The sequence below is a fragment of the Papilio machaon genome, chromosome 17, assembly GCF_912999745.1.
Source record: "Papilio machaon chromosome 17, ilPapMach1.1, whole genome shotgun sequence".
Lineage (NCBI taxonomy): Eukaryota > Metazoa > Arthropoda > Insecta > Lepidoptera > Papilionidae > Papilio > Papilio machaon.
Genome location: NC_060002.1, coordinates 3,317,078 through 3,334,172, shown reverse-complemented (window position 1 = coordinate 3,334,172; position 17,095 = coordinate 3,317,078). Strand labels below are relative to the sequence as shown.

The 17,095-nt window shown below is 35.3% G+C and overlaps 3 protein-coding genes across 3 annotated transcripts; 1 reads left to right on the top strand and 2 right to left on the bottom strand.

Annotated features, from left to right (window-relative positions):
• Positions 1 to 3,784: 3,784 nt before the first annotated feature.
• On the bottom strand, positions 3,785 to 10,972 carry LOC106721675 (pre-mRNA-processing factor 39). Its single transcript, XM_014516695.2, has 16 exons — positions 10,780 to 10,972; positions 10,160 to 10,696; positions 9,640 to 9,771; positions 9,338 to 9,496; positions 8,670 to 8,816; positions 8,079 to 8,240; positions 7,716 to 7,841; positions 6,884 to 7,010; positions 6,630 to 6,777; positions 6,191 to 6,338; positions 5,944 to 6,054; positions 5,709 to 5,873; positions 5,174 to 5,394; positions 4,779 to 5,047; positions 4,179 to 4,377; positions 3,785 to 4,088 (listed from the first exon to the last, which is right to left on the bottom strand). Exons 1-16 carry the CDS (start codon positions 10,807 to 10,809, stop codon positions 3,866 to 3,868), a joined length of 2,904 nt encoding a protein of 967 aa, XP_014372181.2. The 5' UTR covers positions 10,810 to 10,972; the 3' UTR covers positions 3,785 to 3,865.
• Positions 10,973 to 11,301: 329 nt separating this feature from the next.
• Positions 11,302 to 13,182, top strand: LOC106721703 (39S ribosomal protein L9, mitochondrial). The gene is made up of 5 exons (XM_014516737.2): positions 11,302 to 11,478; positions 11,559 to 11,718; positions 11,988 to 12,157; positions 12,498 to 12,698; positions 12,966 to 13,182. The coding sequence occupies exons 1-5, from the start codon at positions 11,410 to 11,412 to the stop codon at positions 13,119 to 13,121; spliced, it is 756 nt and encodes a 251-aa protein (XP_014372223.2). The 5' UTR covers positions 11,302 to 11,409; the 3' UTR covers positions 13,122 to 13,182.
• A 652-nt stretch (positions 13,183 to 13,834) lies between these two features.
• LOC106721702 (protein PFC0760c) lies at positions 13,835 to 16,438 on the bottom strand. Its single transcript, XM_045681996.1, has 4 exons — positions 16,223 to 16,438; positions 15,761 to 16,075; positions 15,675 to 15,691; positions 13,835 to 15,601 (listed from the first exon to the last, which is right to left on the bottom strand). Exons 1-4 carry the CDS (start codon positions 16,240 to 16,242, stop codon positions 13,992 to 13,994), a joined length of 1,962 nt encoding a protein of 653 aa, XP_045537952.1. The 5' UTR covers positions 16,243 to 16,438; the 3' UTR covers positions 13,835 to 13,991.
• Positions 16,439 to 17,095: the final 657 nt, after the last annotated feature.

Genomic DNA, 17,095 nt, shown 5'->3' with positions numbered 1-17,095 from the left:
CATTTGTAAAGTATTCATAAAAAGCTTCACTAGTCATCCATCCGTTTTCCGACTTCCCTATCCCCCAATTCTTTGGAGCAGAATCAACACAAATCTTCGGTAATCGTTCGTATTTAAATATTGTTAATGGGGGTGCAAACTCTCCAGCAGCATTAACATTAAACAACGTCGTTACGTTTTCTTTCTCATTACCAGCTACGTCGTAGACAGCCTTTCCTCTTTCGGCCAAAACAAGACCACCCTTTGGCGCAAGATGTATTGCTGTTTCATCCATATCAAAAACCCGTCTAGGATCTTCAAGAATTTTAATATCTTCACCAAGCTCTTCGGCCACATGCGAAAACCAAGAACGTATACCACTCTCAGTGACAACTGCCCGAACCTTGCAAAGATGTTCAGCTCTTTTTTGTCCAACGCGTGGATGACGTTTAAGGAAACCTTCAAACCACTTTCTTCCAGGGATATTGTTTTTAAACGGATTTTTCATCCCTTCTGCTTCCACTAATTGTTTCACAGAGTGTATCAAAAAATCCTTATTTATCGGAAAACCCATCTTACTAGTCCCTAACAACCATTCTTCCAATTTTTCTTCGATATGATGACCAAGTACAGATTCCGGACCCACGCGACCTGAAGATTCTGGAGCTCTTCCTTTCATCTTATTACGCAATGTCGTTCTAGGAATATTATATTGTTTAGATGCCGATGCAATAGCAGTTCCACTTTTGATTAACTCTAAAGCCTTTTTTAAATCAGCTTCAGAATACTTAAAAAACATCCTTTTAGGTTTGCTGATTGTCGCTTGAGAAGACTTTGGAATTTTCTCCACGGTCTTCTTTTTTATTTTCGATGGCATTTTAATTTCTAAAATAGAAAAATTAAAGAATTAATTATTAGTTTAATGATTAACATCTTTTATTAATTATTTTAAAATTAATAACCACATAATATACACGCGAGTAACTCAAGTTGTCAAGCAAATAAATATGATGGCCAAAACTGGAAAATACATGCACCACTTGTGGTCATGGCATGACTAAAAGTAGCGCTTGTATGTTTTTGTTGTACCAGTTGTGGCCATGGGTTATTTTATTAATATTTTAGGTTATTTTTAGTAAATTAATGTTTTTTTATCTAATTTTAAGCTATTTCAATAGTATAAATAAAAAATATTCAAAGAATATTAAGATTTTCGACAAATATCACTAATTTACTTACCAGGGTCGTTATGCAGATTCTTATTAGAAATCGATGAAATTTCTCAGATACACCACACGTCCAGAAATGTTTTGAATTATTTTTTACACAATACGCGTAACGGCTAAAGAGAAGAGTTCACAGCGTTGCCAACATATCAAAAAATCCTAAAGTAAACTACGTGATACAATAAAAATAACTAAACAGTTAATATTTAGTTATAAATGTCAAAATGGCCACAAACGGAACAGTGGCCACAAACGGTACATCTACCCTATGTGTATAAATATGTTCGTTACAATGTAATAACGTAACAATATGTTTCTGTACATGTTTTAGATAATAGAAACTCGGATTGTATGTTTTAAATATGCTTGCAAATAAATGAACAAATTGCTAAAGCTGGTCTTAGATGTAACAAAGTCTATCTGAAATGGTTCTTTTGTATATAGTATAGGTACTGTAAATATTTTAATAAATTAATTGATAAGCATTGTATGTATGTCTCATCTCTTTGTCTTTATTTGTATTTAGTGTTGCCAGGTCGCCAAACCTACTAGCCGGACAGACCAGCCAGTTTGGTCAGACATTTGGCTAGAAAGGTCGGACACCTGTATTATTTAGGGTTTTGTCTCAGTATTAATAGGTACTCTCTCGTTTGGGAAATGTAAAAAGCCTAACAAAAGCCGGAAAACCATTTATTTTGGTCGGAAAAGCAATCAAAAAGCATACCTATGTCCGGCTTTATCCGGACACCTGGCAACACTATTTGTGTTGTATGTATGAGTTTTTTAATCACATTTAAAACATAATTAAATGGACCATATTTTCCATAGAATTGATAATCTTCATATAAATATATTTCTTATTATGATTATGTTTATTCAAAATCGTACTTTTATTCCTTTATATAGTCGAACCGGGATAATCGAGAAACCTCTACAACAGTCATTGTCTGGTGACGACCTCCATAAGCGAGAAACTCGGGTTAGAGATAACCTCTAAAAAAGAAAAATATCGCGGTCGCTTTATGTATTGTAGACATTAAATGTATATAAAGACTGTTTATGTACTTCTGTACTTGACTTTATTTAAAAAAAATGTGGTCACTTGTATCAATATTTTATGAATATTATTACGAAATATCTATTTATATATAATATGCACTTAATTTATGTCTAAATATTAAATATTGTCTAATTATTACATATTGATAAAAATAAAATCTGTTTGCAACAATACTTTTGTATGTAAAATTATATTTAAAGATATTCTTCAACGCTGCTGAAACATGTTTTTTATTTTTATTTGCCGAAACAGTCATAAATACAATGTAATCCTTAGGTTAATGTTCGTTAACTCGTCCATCCGACATGGCCCTCGCAATCGTCGTGGTGTTCACTCGAGTGGATGCGCAATGCGCGTTAACCTTTATTTTCAATGAGAAACACGTGATAAAATTACCTTTGTTGGTAAAATGTTTGGTTTATTTTAGTATTTAAACACAGGTCTACTTCAATATTACCTTTGACAGTATTTTAGTATTCTAACAATGTTTTTGCAAATTATGTATATTGAATATAGTTTTTGTAAACCAAATGTTCTTTAGTCCTAGCACGAATATTTGCCACAAACTCCTTTGTCATTTATGTGAAAATTAATATGAGATTTCTGGTTTACTTTACTCCCGGTTGCACAAATTTTTATTGATGACGTTACGAAACGTCCTCACGAGTATTCGTGCTAGGCCTTCATCAGTTCTATTTACTAAATTTATTCCGAAACGAATGAAATATCTAAAAAAATAATACTGAAACTGCAACACAATACAAAAATTTAAAATATACTTTTTTTTAAATAACTATCTTGCTTTTTTGACTGACGGTGGCATTACTATAATTATAATGCAAGATTTTTTATTTATTTATGTGAATTTTTTTCTTTAAGAAAAACGTTTTTAGTAACAGTTTTCGCAATCGTTTATAAATTTTAAATACCTAAAATATGTATAAATTCTTATCTATGCAAGACGGAAATAGGTTATTTATATTATTTTCTTATAGATTCATCTAGATTGCTGTAAACTTGCTTTTTTAGCGTATAATTCCACTGCCGAAACGCCACAAAAGCATGTATAACAATATCTCACTGTAGTCATCTACGGTTTATGTAAATACCTTCTTAAACGATCATAACATATTGTGTAACATTTTATATATCTCCATTAAAAATCTATGTTGAAATTACATGACCGCACTTTATACTATTTAGAATGAAATTTTATGCAAAGAAATAAACTTGTAAGATTGATTCAATCTATTAATTAAACTTCAAAACTCCCTAATCCTCATATGAGGGTTGTGACCATCTACGTTCATCTTCTCTTCCTTATTATACAATTATGTAATTTATTATTTGCACCTAAAGGAAAATAAGTAACTAATTGTTGCTATCTTGGTGTCCCCAAAAAAAAACGCATACAAGTTAATTAATACAATTTATTCAAAGTTGTCAAAAAAATTACAACAAAAGAACATTACATCATTACATTTTTAATTTCATCATGAAATTAAAATGCAAGCTATATCTTTTACTTAGAATTAAATTTCTACTGTATCACTAAAGCGAACGTTCAAGATGGGTCAAGTCGTGTGGTGGGGGTTGTATCTCAGTAGTAGTTGGGGTACTGCGGCCAGGGGTGGGGGTGATGCTGGTAAGGCCCCGGAGGCTGCTGGTATCCCCAGGGTGGCTGATAGGGCTGCGCGTACGACTGGTCGTAGGACTGCGCGGTGGCGGTCGGCGTCTGGTAGTACCCGCTGTTGGCGTTAGTCGTGGTGGCGCTGCCGACCGCAGTCGTACTGCCGTCCTTTTTCTTTGTCGGGTCAGTAGAACTATAACAATATATTTTACATAGGGATTTTGGTTTCGAAAACTCACGATAAAAACATTAATAAGTATAATAGTAAGTGATGTGTACTTACGTAGGTAGGGGTGGGTGTTCATGTTTGTCCTTGCGCGCGCGCTTGCGCAGATGCTTGCTGAGCATGCGCCAGTGTCGGTGCGCGGCGCGTGCGGCCGCCGCAGAGCCCAGCTCCTCGGCCAGCTCGCGGCGGCGACACGCCATTAGCGCCGCACACTCCGGCTCCGCACCTTCCTCGCGCTCGTACGACATCGCCAACTCTGTCACATCACCATCAATTAATTTACTAAATATGTGATTAATGATTTTAATAAAGTTATATTTTTATAGGACTTATCTCACTCAGGAACTTTCTACACAAAATATACACTTAAAATTAAGTTAAATAAAAATTAGTTACTTTAAATTTCATGATAGAAATAGGATATAATAAACAAGTTATTTGCTAGATGTAAGATATCAATATCCATACAATCACGATACAGTCGAAACGGGAAAAGGGAGAAACTTTTATAAGCGAGAAAAATATAGCGGGCCCTTAGATTCTCGCTTATGCAGGTTCTTTTAATAGATAATAAGATCAACTGTATAAAGGAAACAAAACAAAAGATGAAACCGAAATTTTAAATATGTTTATTATTCGTCAAAATAAATGAGTTACCTTCCAAGACATCATATGGTGTGCCGGGTGTGTGCAGCGCTATATCCAGCCGCTGCATGTGGAGGCGCACATTGAGCGGGTCGCGGGCGATGGCGTCGTCGATGGCGCGTTTAGCTGCGGCGGCGTCGCGGCGCACGTGGAACAGGAAACGCACGTATTTGACGCTGAGCGCGGACGCAATCGCCTTGCTCTTCGCCGCCGCGATGTACGACTCGTATAGCTGGCAACACTTCTCGTAGTCGCCGCGTCTACGCTCCAAGTTCACTCGCCTGTGAATCATTCTGCTTGTGAGATCTTATATGTTTGTAAGCGGTAACAATATCAAACGATCAGAAAAATAAATGCAAAGTTCATAGGACGGCTTGTCCCGCTAGGATATTTGAAAAGAGTTATACCTATACTGTATCTGCACTAGAGTGGGGCAAGTCTTCTCGATGCGGTCGAGTATTTCCGCAGCGCGCGCAGGCTGGCCGTGCGCCTCTTCAAAGTGAGCCCAGTACAGATGCAGCTCCGGCTTGTCTGGATGATGCACAACACACGCGCGCTCCAGCACCTCGCGCTGCAGAACCACCACCTCGGGCTCCGACTCCGCGCGCTCCTCCAGGAACTTTACCAGCTGAAATTTATATATATTCTCATATCTATTGGTCAAGTCGGTCAAAGGCCAGATCACATCTTACTCATATCATATAATGAGAATGTTAGAATGTATGGATGACATTAAAAGGCATCTCCACAACCGGTCAAAGGCAAAATGAACCAGTTTTATCATTTGTTTATTCCGGACAAATTCAAAAACTACTAAACAAATGTTAAATAATCTTTCACCAACAAAAAATAGTACATTCATGCGAAACTTGAGTTTTCCAATTCAAATATTTACATTAGAATATACATTTTAGTCGGACACAAAGACATTTTTAGACATACCCTCATCCAGAACTCTTCGTACAATGCACAAGCAATGAGACATCTCTCGTGCAACACGAGCGCGCGCTTGAAGGTGCCGTGCTGCTTCTCCCACTCCAGGTACGCCTTCCAATTCTTCAGCTGACAGCGCTCTAGCGGCTTCACGTGGAAGTAAGGACGCTTTATCTAAAAGGAACAGCTAATGTTAAAAGCATCAAGATGATATTTTATTGTAAAAATCATGTATAATACTTACCCCTTCTTCGAAGGTCCATCGCGCTGCGACCTCCTCGCCTGTAGTCTTGTGCACTTTCCGTCGAGCTGCGATAATGCGCTCCTTGATTGCCTGAGCTTCCTCCTCTGATGCCTGAAGAAATAAACCATATTAAATATTTAAACTGTCACACCCACACTCAGTTAATTAGTAATTTCTTGTCATAAATATGTGCATTATGAGGGTCAAATTATTCTGATGGGGTATAAAAGTATTGAAGTGTACATACAATGTGATCCTGGGGCTCGTCCTCGCCGGGAGGCAAGTCGAGCTGCGGCTGAGCTCCAGTCGCCTCGCGTACTTCAGCGCGCAGTCGCACCAGCTCGCCCCGCGACACCACACCACTCACAGGCTCCGACATCACATGCTCTTGGAAACTAAATAACAGTACAAAACAAAAATTTTACATCTCCAATTACAATAAAAGTGTAATTTAGAAGGAGACATATCCGTTTTCTGTAAGTCCCCTTCTCTGTCCATTAAAAGGAGGCAACACATCTGCTACTTTTTAAAATGTTGTAAGTATGGACTGCGGTCACTTTACTATTTTAGCAATATTAGGTGACAACTTGCTTGTTTGCCACATTTTGTTAAAAAACTGAACGATAATGCATAAGGTAAAAATTTTAAAAGATTGATAAAGTGCAGAGTCAAGTTGTGTCACTAACTTGTCGAAGTGTGAGGTGTAACCAAGTGTGGGTGTGGCGAGCAGTCTGTCGTAGATGCCGGTCACGTTGAGGGCGGTGCCGTTCTCCGCCTCCCACTTTATATACGACTCCCACAGCCTATCTGAACGAAACTCTAACCCACAAGCCTCTGAAAATATTATAAACACTGAACTTTGCCAACAGCCTAACGGAAAGAATTTCATTAAGAAAGTTAAAGAAAATATTATAATAATAAGAATAAACCTCTCTCTTACCTATAGCTCTTTCATACTGCGATCTTACATATGGTAGATCTTCACTTCTAGTCGCTTTTATATGATTCAGGTAATGTATCCAAAGGTCGACAGATAATGGTATCGCTTTCAGACCTCTTTCCAAAACCTGCAACATAGTGAGGTGAGCGCTGCGCCCCTCGGGGCTCGGAGCGTCGCCGCCGCAACGACAACGCTATGCAAGCAAGGGAATATCAAATAGCATTATATAACTCATATAAATTTGGAAACGATGAAGTGAGTCGTTGGAGTCGAGTCGCAACGTCTCACCTGCATCCAATGTATATAAAATGTTTGTCGGTCATATTACACCTGTGTCCGCCGCGCCGCTCGCCGCCGCCGCCGGCCGCCATCGCTAACTCAAGCGCTAAAAGCCTCGCTAAAACCTGTGTCGCTCCATGCCTAACATGGATTAGTCATTAGATTCGCTTAAGTATCTCCAATGTATCAACATCAACTTAAGTAATGTACAATCAAATCATTATAACAATACATCATGCGTATACACATCATAAACTTAAGTAAAATACAAATTATACACCACAAACAATGATACACTAGAACGAAAGCTACGCGACGTTTATACAAGTGTCCGGTGCGAACCGATGACTTTGGCATATCAACGTGGTCGGCCTCGTTGCACTGTTGGGAAAAAAAATAATTGCACAATACCGGTTACAACTAAAATAATTGTAAATCCAAGTGTTATTTGAACACATTCAAGTGAATTTCATTTTAATTCATATCGCATGATTACTCACCAAGTTATATAACTTAAATAATTATGTGAATATTAGCACGGGGTTGCACTCACCTCGAGGCACTTCTTTTTACTTCCTTTACGTTTCTCGTAGTCGGCGTACTTCCTCCAGTAGCCGTAGCAGTAGGGGTAGTGCGAGAGGAAAGCATCGTATGCCTCACGAGCTGCCTCCACATCACTCTAACAACCACACAACAATTTTAGTATCGCAGTGCGCACACATATATAAAAAACAGAACACAATATAATGTTCAGTTGGCCCTTGCCAATCCACATAATGTATTCAGTTCTTATCGCTTCACAAAGCAATAAGATTAGCGTAATATTTCATCATGTTAATTCTATCTCCCATTTTGATTTAATTTACGTACAAAACTTACACTTAAAATCCCCCTAATTTCAAATAAACCAACTTACCTCTTGATCTACATATTGTAACAAATATGTCCACCCTGTGAAGTCAGTGGGGTCATCATTTACAACTTTCCAATACTTGTCTAACTCAGGAAGAGGTTTCTTCTTAGGTTTTTCATCAATGGATGATCTTTTCTCAGCAGGTATTGGTTTACTTTCACCATTCTGAAGAATAAAATTTTCTTCAGAATCATAAACATCTTAAAAATTCATATTTGCTTACAGAATATTTAATATTAAATCATGAGGAAAAATAAAATTGAAGAATACAGATATCAGTGCAATTTTTTTATATCAATAAGGGTCAAAAAAGCAGTGGCAACCTTCATAAAAAGAGGTCACCAACACCCATGGATATCTGTAATTCCGAACATCAGAACCGCAGTTGCCTTGCCAACCTTTAAGGAAGAGGTTCATATGCTTCTTGTTATAAAATAAACTGTTAATGTTATTTCTAGCCTTTCACAAAATATATCCATTTTTTTATCTATAAGTAAGAAATGATTTCTTTGAGTTCTAAAAATTTCACACTTAAAAAATAAATATAAAAATAACTAAGGTTATTATCAAAATAGTTAAATATTTGTAACCAACCTTAGCAACAGCCTGCTTCTTATTAGATGATTCACCTTCAGATGTAGGTGATCCTGGATCATAACCATCTGCCTCTTCATCAGGTTTCCTCTTCCGAGATTCCTTCGACTCTTTTTTAGATGATGGCAATTCATCTTCAGATACAACCTGAAATTAAAATAAACATCTGTGTTATGATTAATGGACTCTTCCGTTATTTAAAAGAAAATATGCATGCAACCTTGTTTATGTAAAAATATTTGAACATTATTTAGCACATATTGTTTTTTTAGTGTAATTTACAATTTCCAACTTGTGAAGTTTTTTCATTATCACATGTCTGCAAACAGTTTTAATATGTTTTATAAAAACTTGTATGTGTCTTATAATTATCACTTGTTACAGTTGACCTTTTTATGATTTTTATAACTATATTATTAAACCATATTTAGTTTTGTTAATTTTTAATATTGGCTTCAAGTAAAAATAATTATAAGACTAGCATATGCTAGTTTTAAAGCTTTGGAAGCATTCTGTAAAGATTCACAAATCATTTTGTTTCCAATATAAATTAAACATTTTTAGCCCAAACCTATTGCCTACCATAGAAAAGGATTAAAATGTACATACAAATTATATTACGTAAAGAATAACCTAATCTTAGATAAAAAAAACTTATTGACAGTAACCTCAGTATCTGCTGGCAGCTCAGCAGGCTTAGGTCCTGGTAGTTCATCATCAGACACATTTTCCGCATCCTTTACACTTGGCTTTTGGACGGCAGGTAATTCATCCTCTGATACCACTTCCGTCTCTTCAGCCCCACCAATGTTTCCCTCTACATTGAACTAATTTATGTAACAATAACAAATCATCATTCAAATAAAGCATTCGTTGAGCATATTTTCTTACTAAGAAATGAGTATTAATGTTTAAAACTTTATTCCTATACAACTTTAGAATTTTATGAAATATTGGTTCTTAAACTTACATCAGTTTTAACTCCAGTCTCTGCTTTAGCATCATTTGCAACTTTTATATCATCCTTCAGTCTGTTAGTTAAATCTTGTTTTAAATCAGAATTTTGTTTTTCTGGAAAGTCCTTATGTATTGCCTCACTTACCTAAAATAATATTGTAAATAAGTTGTTAGTGGGTCAAAAATACTCCCACAATTTAAAATAACAAATTGCAGTAATAGGTGGACTTGCCAAACCTCACAGCACAATGTAATCTAGGTTTGGCTAGAAATATATTTATCGCAGATTTAGGCCTACTTACAAAAATTTGTACACACTTAATTTACGTAAAATTAAATATTTGATTATATCTATTAAATAAACTCTGAAATTAATGCACCAAATTTTTATCATTATTAGAGAAGCAATATTGTATGACACTCGGGTGAAATTTTACATGAGCACTGCTAGTAAGTACAGCATATGTATCACAATAATACAGGTAATGGAGACTTATGAATGGAAATATAATAAATAAATAATATTAGATTACCTTGTTTTTGTCACAAGTTATGTCTTCAGTAACATTATTTTTTGTGCTCAATTTACGCGGCTTGGAATCAATGTTAGAGCAGTCCTCTAATTTTGTATTCTCAGATTGAACTGACACGTTCATATTGTTTGTGATTTGGGCAGCATTATCATGTACTTTGTCCGAATTCTCTTCGATTTTCCCATCTTTACTATCTTCTATATCAGAAATAACTTCTTTAAAAACTGGTTCACTTAACCGCGAGTCTCCATCCGTAAGAGCGTTACTTGACTCATTAGAAAATTCTACTGCGTTATCGCCGACGTCGAAATTGCCTGTACTGAAACCAGTGGCGTTATTTTCCAAATAATCTCCAACGCTTCCTGCTGAGAGCTCGACCGCATTGAGAAATGCTTGATTGGATGTTGATGATTCGTCCACAACACCAGTGTCGACACTGTTAAATTCTCCTTCCGTTAAAAGATGCGACAATCCATTCGAATTTTCATTTATCAGCGGGCCTTCGTCTGTATCCATTGCGCTCTCCGAAATACATTTCTAAAACATTATCACAATTCAATTTTAAGTTCTGTTAACGCATTTTACCATATGATAATAGGTTATATTTTTATTGACCATACCCGTACATCTGAACTAGCGTCATCATCCATTTTTAGGCTTCAGATTTACTTTTCACAAACTCCAAAACTAAGAGATTCAACAAGAGATAATGACTTGCAAAAATATTAAATACTGATGTAACGAATGCTTACTGCAAAATTCAAACAAATTACGGAAAATCAGTGGAACTATACAACAAAATACCCACGCAAAAATTTTTTTTTTTTTTTTTTAATTTTATGACCTGGTAACAAAAATTTTTATACCACAGTTCGATCAAAGAGTAAGAACAGTAATTGACATTTTAAAAAGCAAAACATTTGGGAGATTCAGACCCTACAAAAAACTAAACTACGTGGTACACAGCACATTATTTCAAAAAGATAAATGTTCTTTAAAGTAAAAACTAAGCTCGGTCTACTTGCATGCCTACTAATTTATCCAAATTATTAACTTGCCAAATTGTGTAATTGACAAGAATCGTAACTCTTACAATCAATACGTACTCTTTATTATAACCTTACTTTTATTTTATGTCAATATCAAAGGCGAATGAATATTTTTGGTTATAATTTGTTAATGTACTAATTGTAATTATAAATTGACCAATATTCGTAAAATATCAGTTGTAGTTGTAAATTATATCGAATATGTTGGGAATACGCGCTATTTGCAACACAGCCACAACGTCAAAATCTTTAATAATGAATCAAACTAGAGTGGGTGTAATTTAAAGTAATTTTAGGTTTGTAAAATATTAAAGATAATGAAATAAAAAGAGTCTTCGTTTACTTTCCAGAATACCTTTATTTTACGGAGAAGATGGCCTCCACCGTTACACAAAAAAAACGGAAAGCCTTCTAAACTGAGAGGGAGGCACTTTGTTTATGATTTAGTGGAGGACACAGGAGTTGTAAAAAAACCAGACATGAAAGTAATCTTGAACCAATTTGTCGAGGGTAAGTCAAAGTGATCTAATACTTATCATTTAATTTTTTTTAGAGATAGACACTCAACTCAGAATACCTCAACTCATTTTGATAGTTGATAGTTATTTTCAAAATCACATACTTATTGTACTACTATGAGTGATTGTTTTTTTTATAATGTTTTATACTAAATAATATAATTTATAAATATGCAGAAATAAATTGTATATTTACAGCAATACAAACACATTCTTTTCTTTGAGAATATTTTAACTGCTATTACAAACATATATTTCTAGGTGTCGGAGAGATGGGAGATGTTTTGACCCTGAGTCCCGCCAAAGCCTACAAGAACTTCCTTGTGCCTGGCTTGGCAGTGTATGCCACTCCAGAGAACATAGCAAAGTATAAGGTTGATGAGAACAAGCCAAAAGACAAAAGCAATTTCAGTTCACCATATGTACAAAGGGTATTTTGCTTACTTTTATAATTTATATATCTAATCGATAATTCATAATATGTACATTAATAAAATTGGGGTGTCTGTATGTAATATCAAAAAATATATTTTTCATACTCATGATGTCTTTGCATAGCTGTAATGGAAAAACCTATTTTTGTCCGTCTGTATTTGTCCACAAAGCCACATTTGTTCTGATTAATATTCAGGTAATAACTGGACCAATTTTGATGGGACTTAGTTGGGAAGAAAGCCATTTTTTACATCAATAATTTTGACTATTAGCAGTAATTTTGACTAGTAGTAATTTGAGAAACTAGAAAATTTATGTCCTAAACAATATTTACAGACTATGGGCTGTTTGTCACGCCTGGTACTACAAATAACCATGAGTAAAACTGAACCCTGGACACTGGAACCTTGGCATGTGCGGACATCTTTCCGGAAAGCAGGATTTGTGGTGCCCGAAAATACTATAACTATGCCTCCAGTCAAAATCTCAGGTCCTGATCTCTCATTGCAGGAGAAAGAATTTTATGTGACTGTGAAGGTAAAATAGAACTTAATGTGACACTAAAGCATACTTATTATATGTCTTGTGTAGTCTGGCAAGGCTATCCGGACCGGTGGAAATAGGTCAAATTATATTATTACAGCTCACTAGCATCCCTCTGCCAATGTCAAAAATGTCACAAGATCCTCTTTGCACTGTAGCTGTGATGTCATTTTTTTTGCAACAGTAAATATTTCTTGACATCAAATATTTTTTGTTTCATAATATGCATGTTGCATACTTAATTTTTTTTTTCTATTTCAGATAAATAATAAGGAAGAAGTCAATGTGAGGTGCAGGATCCATCACTGGGCTACAGGACTTGAAAAACTGCCATGGGACGAGTTCCACTGGAAAAAACCTCGGGAACCACTTATCCCAGAACAAGCAGCGGAGTTAGCGAATATACCTCTAGTTTAAATAACATTAAATTGTATTATCTACTAGTATAGTAAAGAAATAAGAATCATTAATAAATCATTACTTAAATACGTAACTGAATAAGACAAGCTCGGTTCTTACGTGATTTTGAAACCCCGCGATTCTTGCCGTCTCTAAACTAGTGCTTAATAATAATTAGTCTCCAAGTAGGAACACCTGCTGTGAAAAATAAATGGATCGAATGATCTAGAAACTAGACATTACAACAGCAGTGGTCAGCCTTAATTCCTATAAGTTCCTCACCGAGGGGTGCAGAGCCTACCAAGTTTTGACTAAAGCCTAGTGAACCACGCTGGCCCAGGACGGATCACTTCGCCCCCATTTTTTAACTTCTTCGCAGTAATGTGGAGGTTGCATCACGATGTTTTCCTTCACTGTTACAACGTCTGATAAATGTACATATCAAAACAAAACATTTGTACACGGCGGGGATCGAACCTGCACGTGTACGTTACAATTGCTCAACTGTAAATGCGCCACCGAGGCTTAACAAATGCTCGAAGCGCGCTCCGACAACGGCATGAATAACAAAACTGAACGCACACATAAGATTCTTTATTTTGATTAATTTAAGGGTAACTGATTATTCTAGGTTTTAGTCGTTTTTTTTAAGAGATGGTGAAAGTAACCGAATTTAAGCAAATTTAATTTAAGTTCATTTAATTTAAAATAGTCACCTTTGAAACAATACATAATTTAGTAACAGGTAGGTACTAAAGTACTAGGTAGGTACATCATTTATTATTACATTGTCAAAATCTATAATAAACCAAAAGGCATTTATATAATGTAACATAAGATTAAAAAGAGGTAATAAAATGACATTTAACAAAATCCAATGCACCATATTTAACTAACCGGTGTCGGCGACGGATTTTCACCAACTGGTTCGCCATCAGGTAATATGGCTTCGTCAATGATGTTGGTAATATTGTCGTCTGGGTTCGGTGGCTCAATATTATTATAATTCTGTTCGGCGTCCAATTCTCTTTCCACTTCCTGAATGATGTTCTGATCTGGTACTTCAAATTGAACTTGCTCGTACAATTGTGGTTGCGTGATATCTTCCTCGGCTTCGTAGTGGTCGTACTGTTCATCAATTACTTGATTTTGATGCTCATAATTAGCATATTGTGCTTCGTAATGAGGATCATAGTTTTCAGTGGTCTCTTCATGATCATTTATTTCTTCGGAATAAACTTGTTGTTGAGTACCTTCATAATAAGCTTGGGTTTCGTCTTGTGTATAACCCCCTGTATTTGCGTAATCATCATTTACGACACTGCCTGTTTGGTCATATGCGTAATCTGTGACATTCGGATCTGAATGAAACATCTCAATCTGCTCTGCTTCAAATTCGTCAATTTGAGCGTCGTGGCCAATGTTTTCTATGTCTTGTTCGGCAGGATTAATATAAGCTATTGTAGGTGCTTCTTGTTCTTCATGTGATTCGATTTGATTTTCCACAATTTGATTTTTAATGTTAGCTTCTTCTTGATCTGTATTTGGTACACTGGAGTTGATATTTTCAACCAGTAGTTCATCTACGCCTGTCGATCGCAATTTCTCCTGCGAATTCAAATCATTTGAAATATTGTTATCGCGTTGTATGTCAGAATCAATATTTGATTTAATGTTATCTTCTTCATTTTGTCCTTTATCCTGTTGATAGTTCTCAGGTTGTGAAGCGTCCTTGAGATTTAGACTTTCGGTATTGATATTTGAAAATTGTACTTTTTCCAATTGAATATCTTCTTCTTTCGGTTTTAAATTCTTCTCGTATTCAGTTTGCATTTTTTCCTTCTGTGTTAAATCATTAGTGTTAAGATCGGTCTCTACCACATCTCGTTCATTTGAAAGTTCTTCAATAACATTTACATTTTCATCCTGTTTTGGACTTACTGGCGGTGTTTGTACAGAAGTCATGGATCGTTTTTCACTATCATTATTTCGTGTAAGATTTCCAGTATCACTATTCAAAATAGCATTTTTCAGATCTTTGCTGTTTTCTGAATTTTCAGTAAATTTTTTTTCGATTTCAGGCTTTTGAAGTCTATTGATTTCAGTACTATCATTTACTTCATCGAAATGAGCGAACATCCCTAAATTATCATCTTGAAGTTTTTTGGATGGATTTTTATTATATTTCGATAAAAGAAGTTGAGTTTGAACATTTGGCTCTTCAATTGTGTTGTAGGTCAATTCTCCTTCATTCATATTTATTGTTGTAAATTCTTTACAAAGGTCCAAATTAGTTTTCTGTTTGTCTTCTTTCTCGTTTTGTTTTAATTCTTCTAAAATACTGTATTTCTTCCTCCAATCACCGTTATCGTCAATGTTAGATTTTAAGACATAATCATCATTATATTCCAATATATTCGTGAGTCTTGGTATAAGAATATATTTTTTACTAATTTCTTTCAGAATCTCTTGTTCTTTGATTGACGTGGAATTGTTGACTGGTTTACAACCATATTGTGGTTTTTCATACATGGGTAGAATTTTTGGCTTGTAATCTTTACGATCATAAACCAATTGGTTTTTGTTTACTGTAGTAAAATAATCCTGAAATAAAATGTAGAAGTTAATGGTTTAAAGATAAACCGATAACAAATTACCTAATAGGAAAAATTGTTCCACTGAAAGCGATAGTTCTCAGAAATTTCGAGTATTCTTTACCTTTATTGTAATACCTTCGGATTTGCTTAAATACTATATTCACAATGAGATTATGCAATTGTATGTAACGAAACGAATAACTAAGGCACACATTACCCACCTTTGGTGTATTACGAACTTGCACGATGGCAGAGGTGGTACGAATTTTGTCAAGTCTTTCTAGAATATACTCATTTCGTTCTTTACGTTTTTTGTCTTCTTCGATAAAAGAATCGTACTGTTTTCTTATTGCGTTGATACGCTCGGCTTTAAATCTGTAAAAAAATATGTATTTGATTTACTTACATGTGTTTAATATCCATCTAGAATGCTCCTATAAAACTTGGTAATCGTAAAATATTTTATATAATTCTGAAAGAGGTTACAAGGTTAAAGGGTGCAATTACAGAGTGTTATCGTACTTTTTGTTAGATTTTCCCATTTGTTTCTCCCAAATCTCAGCTAACTCAGAAGAGCCGTTGAATAGATTCGTGTTGTATCAATGTAAACAAAGCAATGCCGCGACGACCTTAGCAAAGGTTTTGCATGTTGCGAGCCGACACACGAAATCCAAAGAGAAATATTGGTGAGCGTACATATTGAGCTACTTTTTTTTTTACATAATTACTAAGAAAAGTATGCACTGATGGCGATTATACGCCTACATATTGTACTACCCACAATCGTAATAAATTTCTCAATAATTTAAATCGTTGTTCGTTGCCTTCCATTGCATTCAGAGATGAGAGCTATACAATAACGCACAAAGCGATATTGTATGGACTTTGTGTTAAATCTTGCTGGCTCTTTATATTTAGCTTATATAATAATAACCTGATAATGTATATTATCTGTGGTATTAAGGAACATTTTTTTAAAAACAACAAGTATTAAATATTAAAGTAGACGTAGCGTGTACATGCAGCAGTACCAGGGTACTTCTGGCACGGCTCGTCTTTACGTCCATAACATGAACACGATTCGCGAATGACCTTCGACCTTGCTTATTCACTCCGGTCACGGAAACTGTATCTATCTACCTCTATATAGCTACTTCGATTCTTTGGCTTTAACGAAGGTTAATATCAAGTGTGTATGATTCGAGTATTGAGTATATTTTATACAACCGTATATTAAAATATTTATAAATTGAAATGTATAGGAGCGGATGCTCTAAGTCTTGGATCGGTTCTTTTATTCCTAGAGGCCTAGACCCAATTTGGGTTTTCTGATTGATACGCCACTTGGATTAGAGGATTCAGTTAAAAACTTACAGTTTGTAATAGACTGGCTTA

Excerpts from the sequence above, each read along its gene's own strand:
- LOC106721675 (XM_014516695.2), bottom strand. The coding sequence starts at position 10,809 with ATGGATGATGACGCTAGTTCAGATGTACGG. Across the intron at positions 5,395-5,708 it reads ACGAAGAGTTCTGGATGAGG|CTGGTAAAGTTCCTGGAGGA; the intron begins GTATGTCTAAAA and ends TATAAATTTCAG. Across the intron at positions 5,048-5,173 it reads CTAGTGCAGATACAGTATAG|GCGAGTGAACTTGGAGCGTA; the intron begins GTATAACTCTTT and ends AATGATTCACAG.
- LOC106721703 (XM_014516737.2), top strand. The coding sequence starts at position 11,410 with ATGTTGGGAATACGCGCTATTTGCAACACAGCCACAACGTCAAAATCT. Across the intron at positions 11,719-11,987 it reads CTTGAACCAATTTGTCGAGG|GTGTCGGAGAGATGGGAGAT; the intron begins GTAAGTCAAAGT and ends ATATATTTCTAG. Across the intron at positions 12,699-12,965 it reads AATTTTATGTGACTGTGAAG|ATAAATAATAAGGAAGAAGT; the intron begins GTAAAATAGAAC and ends TTTCTATTTCAG.
- LOC106721702 (XM_045681996.1), bottom strand. The coding sequence starts at position 16,242 with ATGGGAAAATCTAACAAAAA. Across the intron at positions 16,076-16,222 it reads ATGGGAAAATCTAACAAAAA|ATTTAAAGCCGAGCGTATCA; the intron begins GTACGATAACAC and ends ATTTTTTTACAG.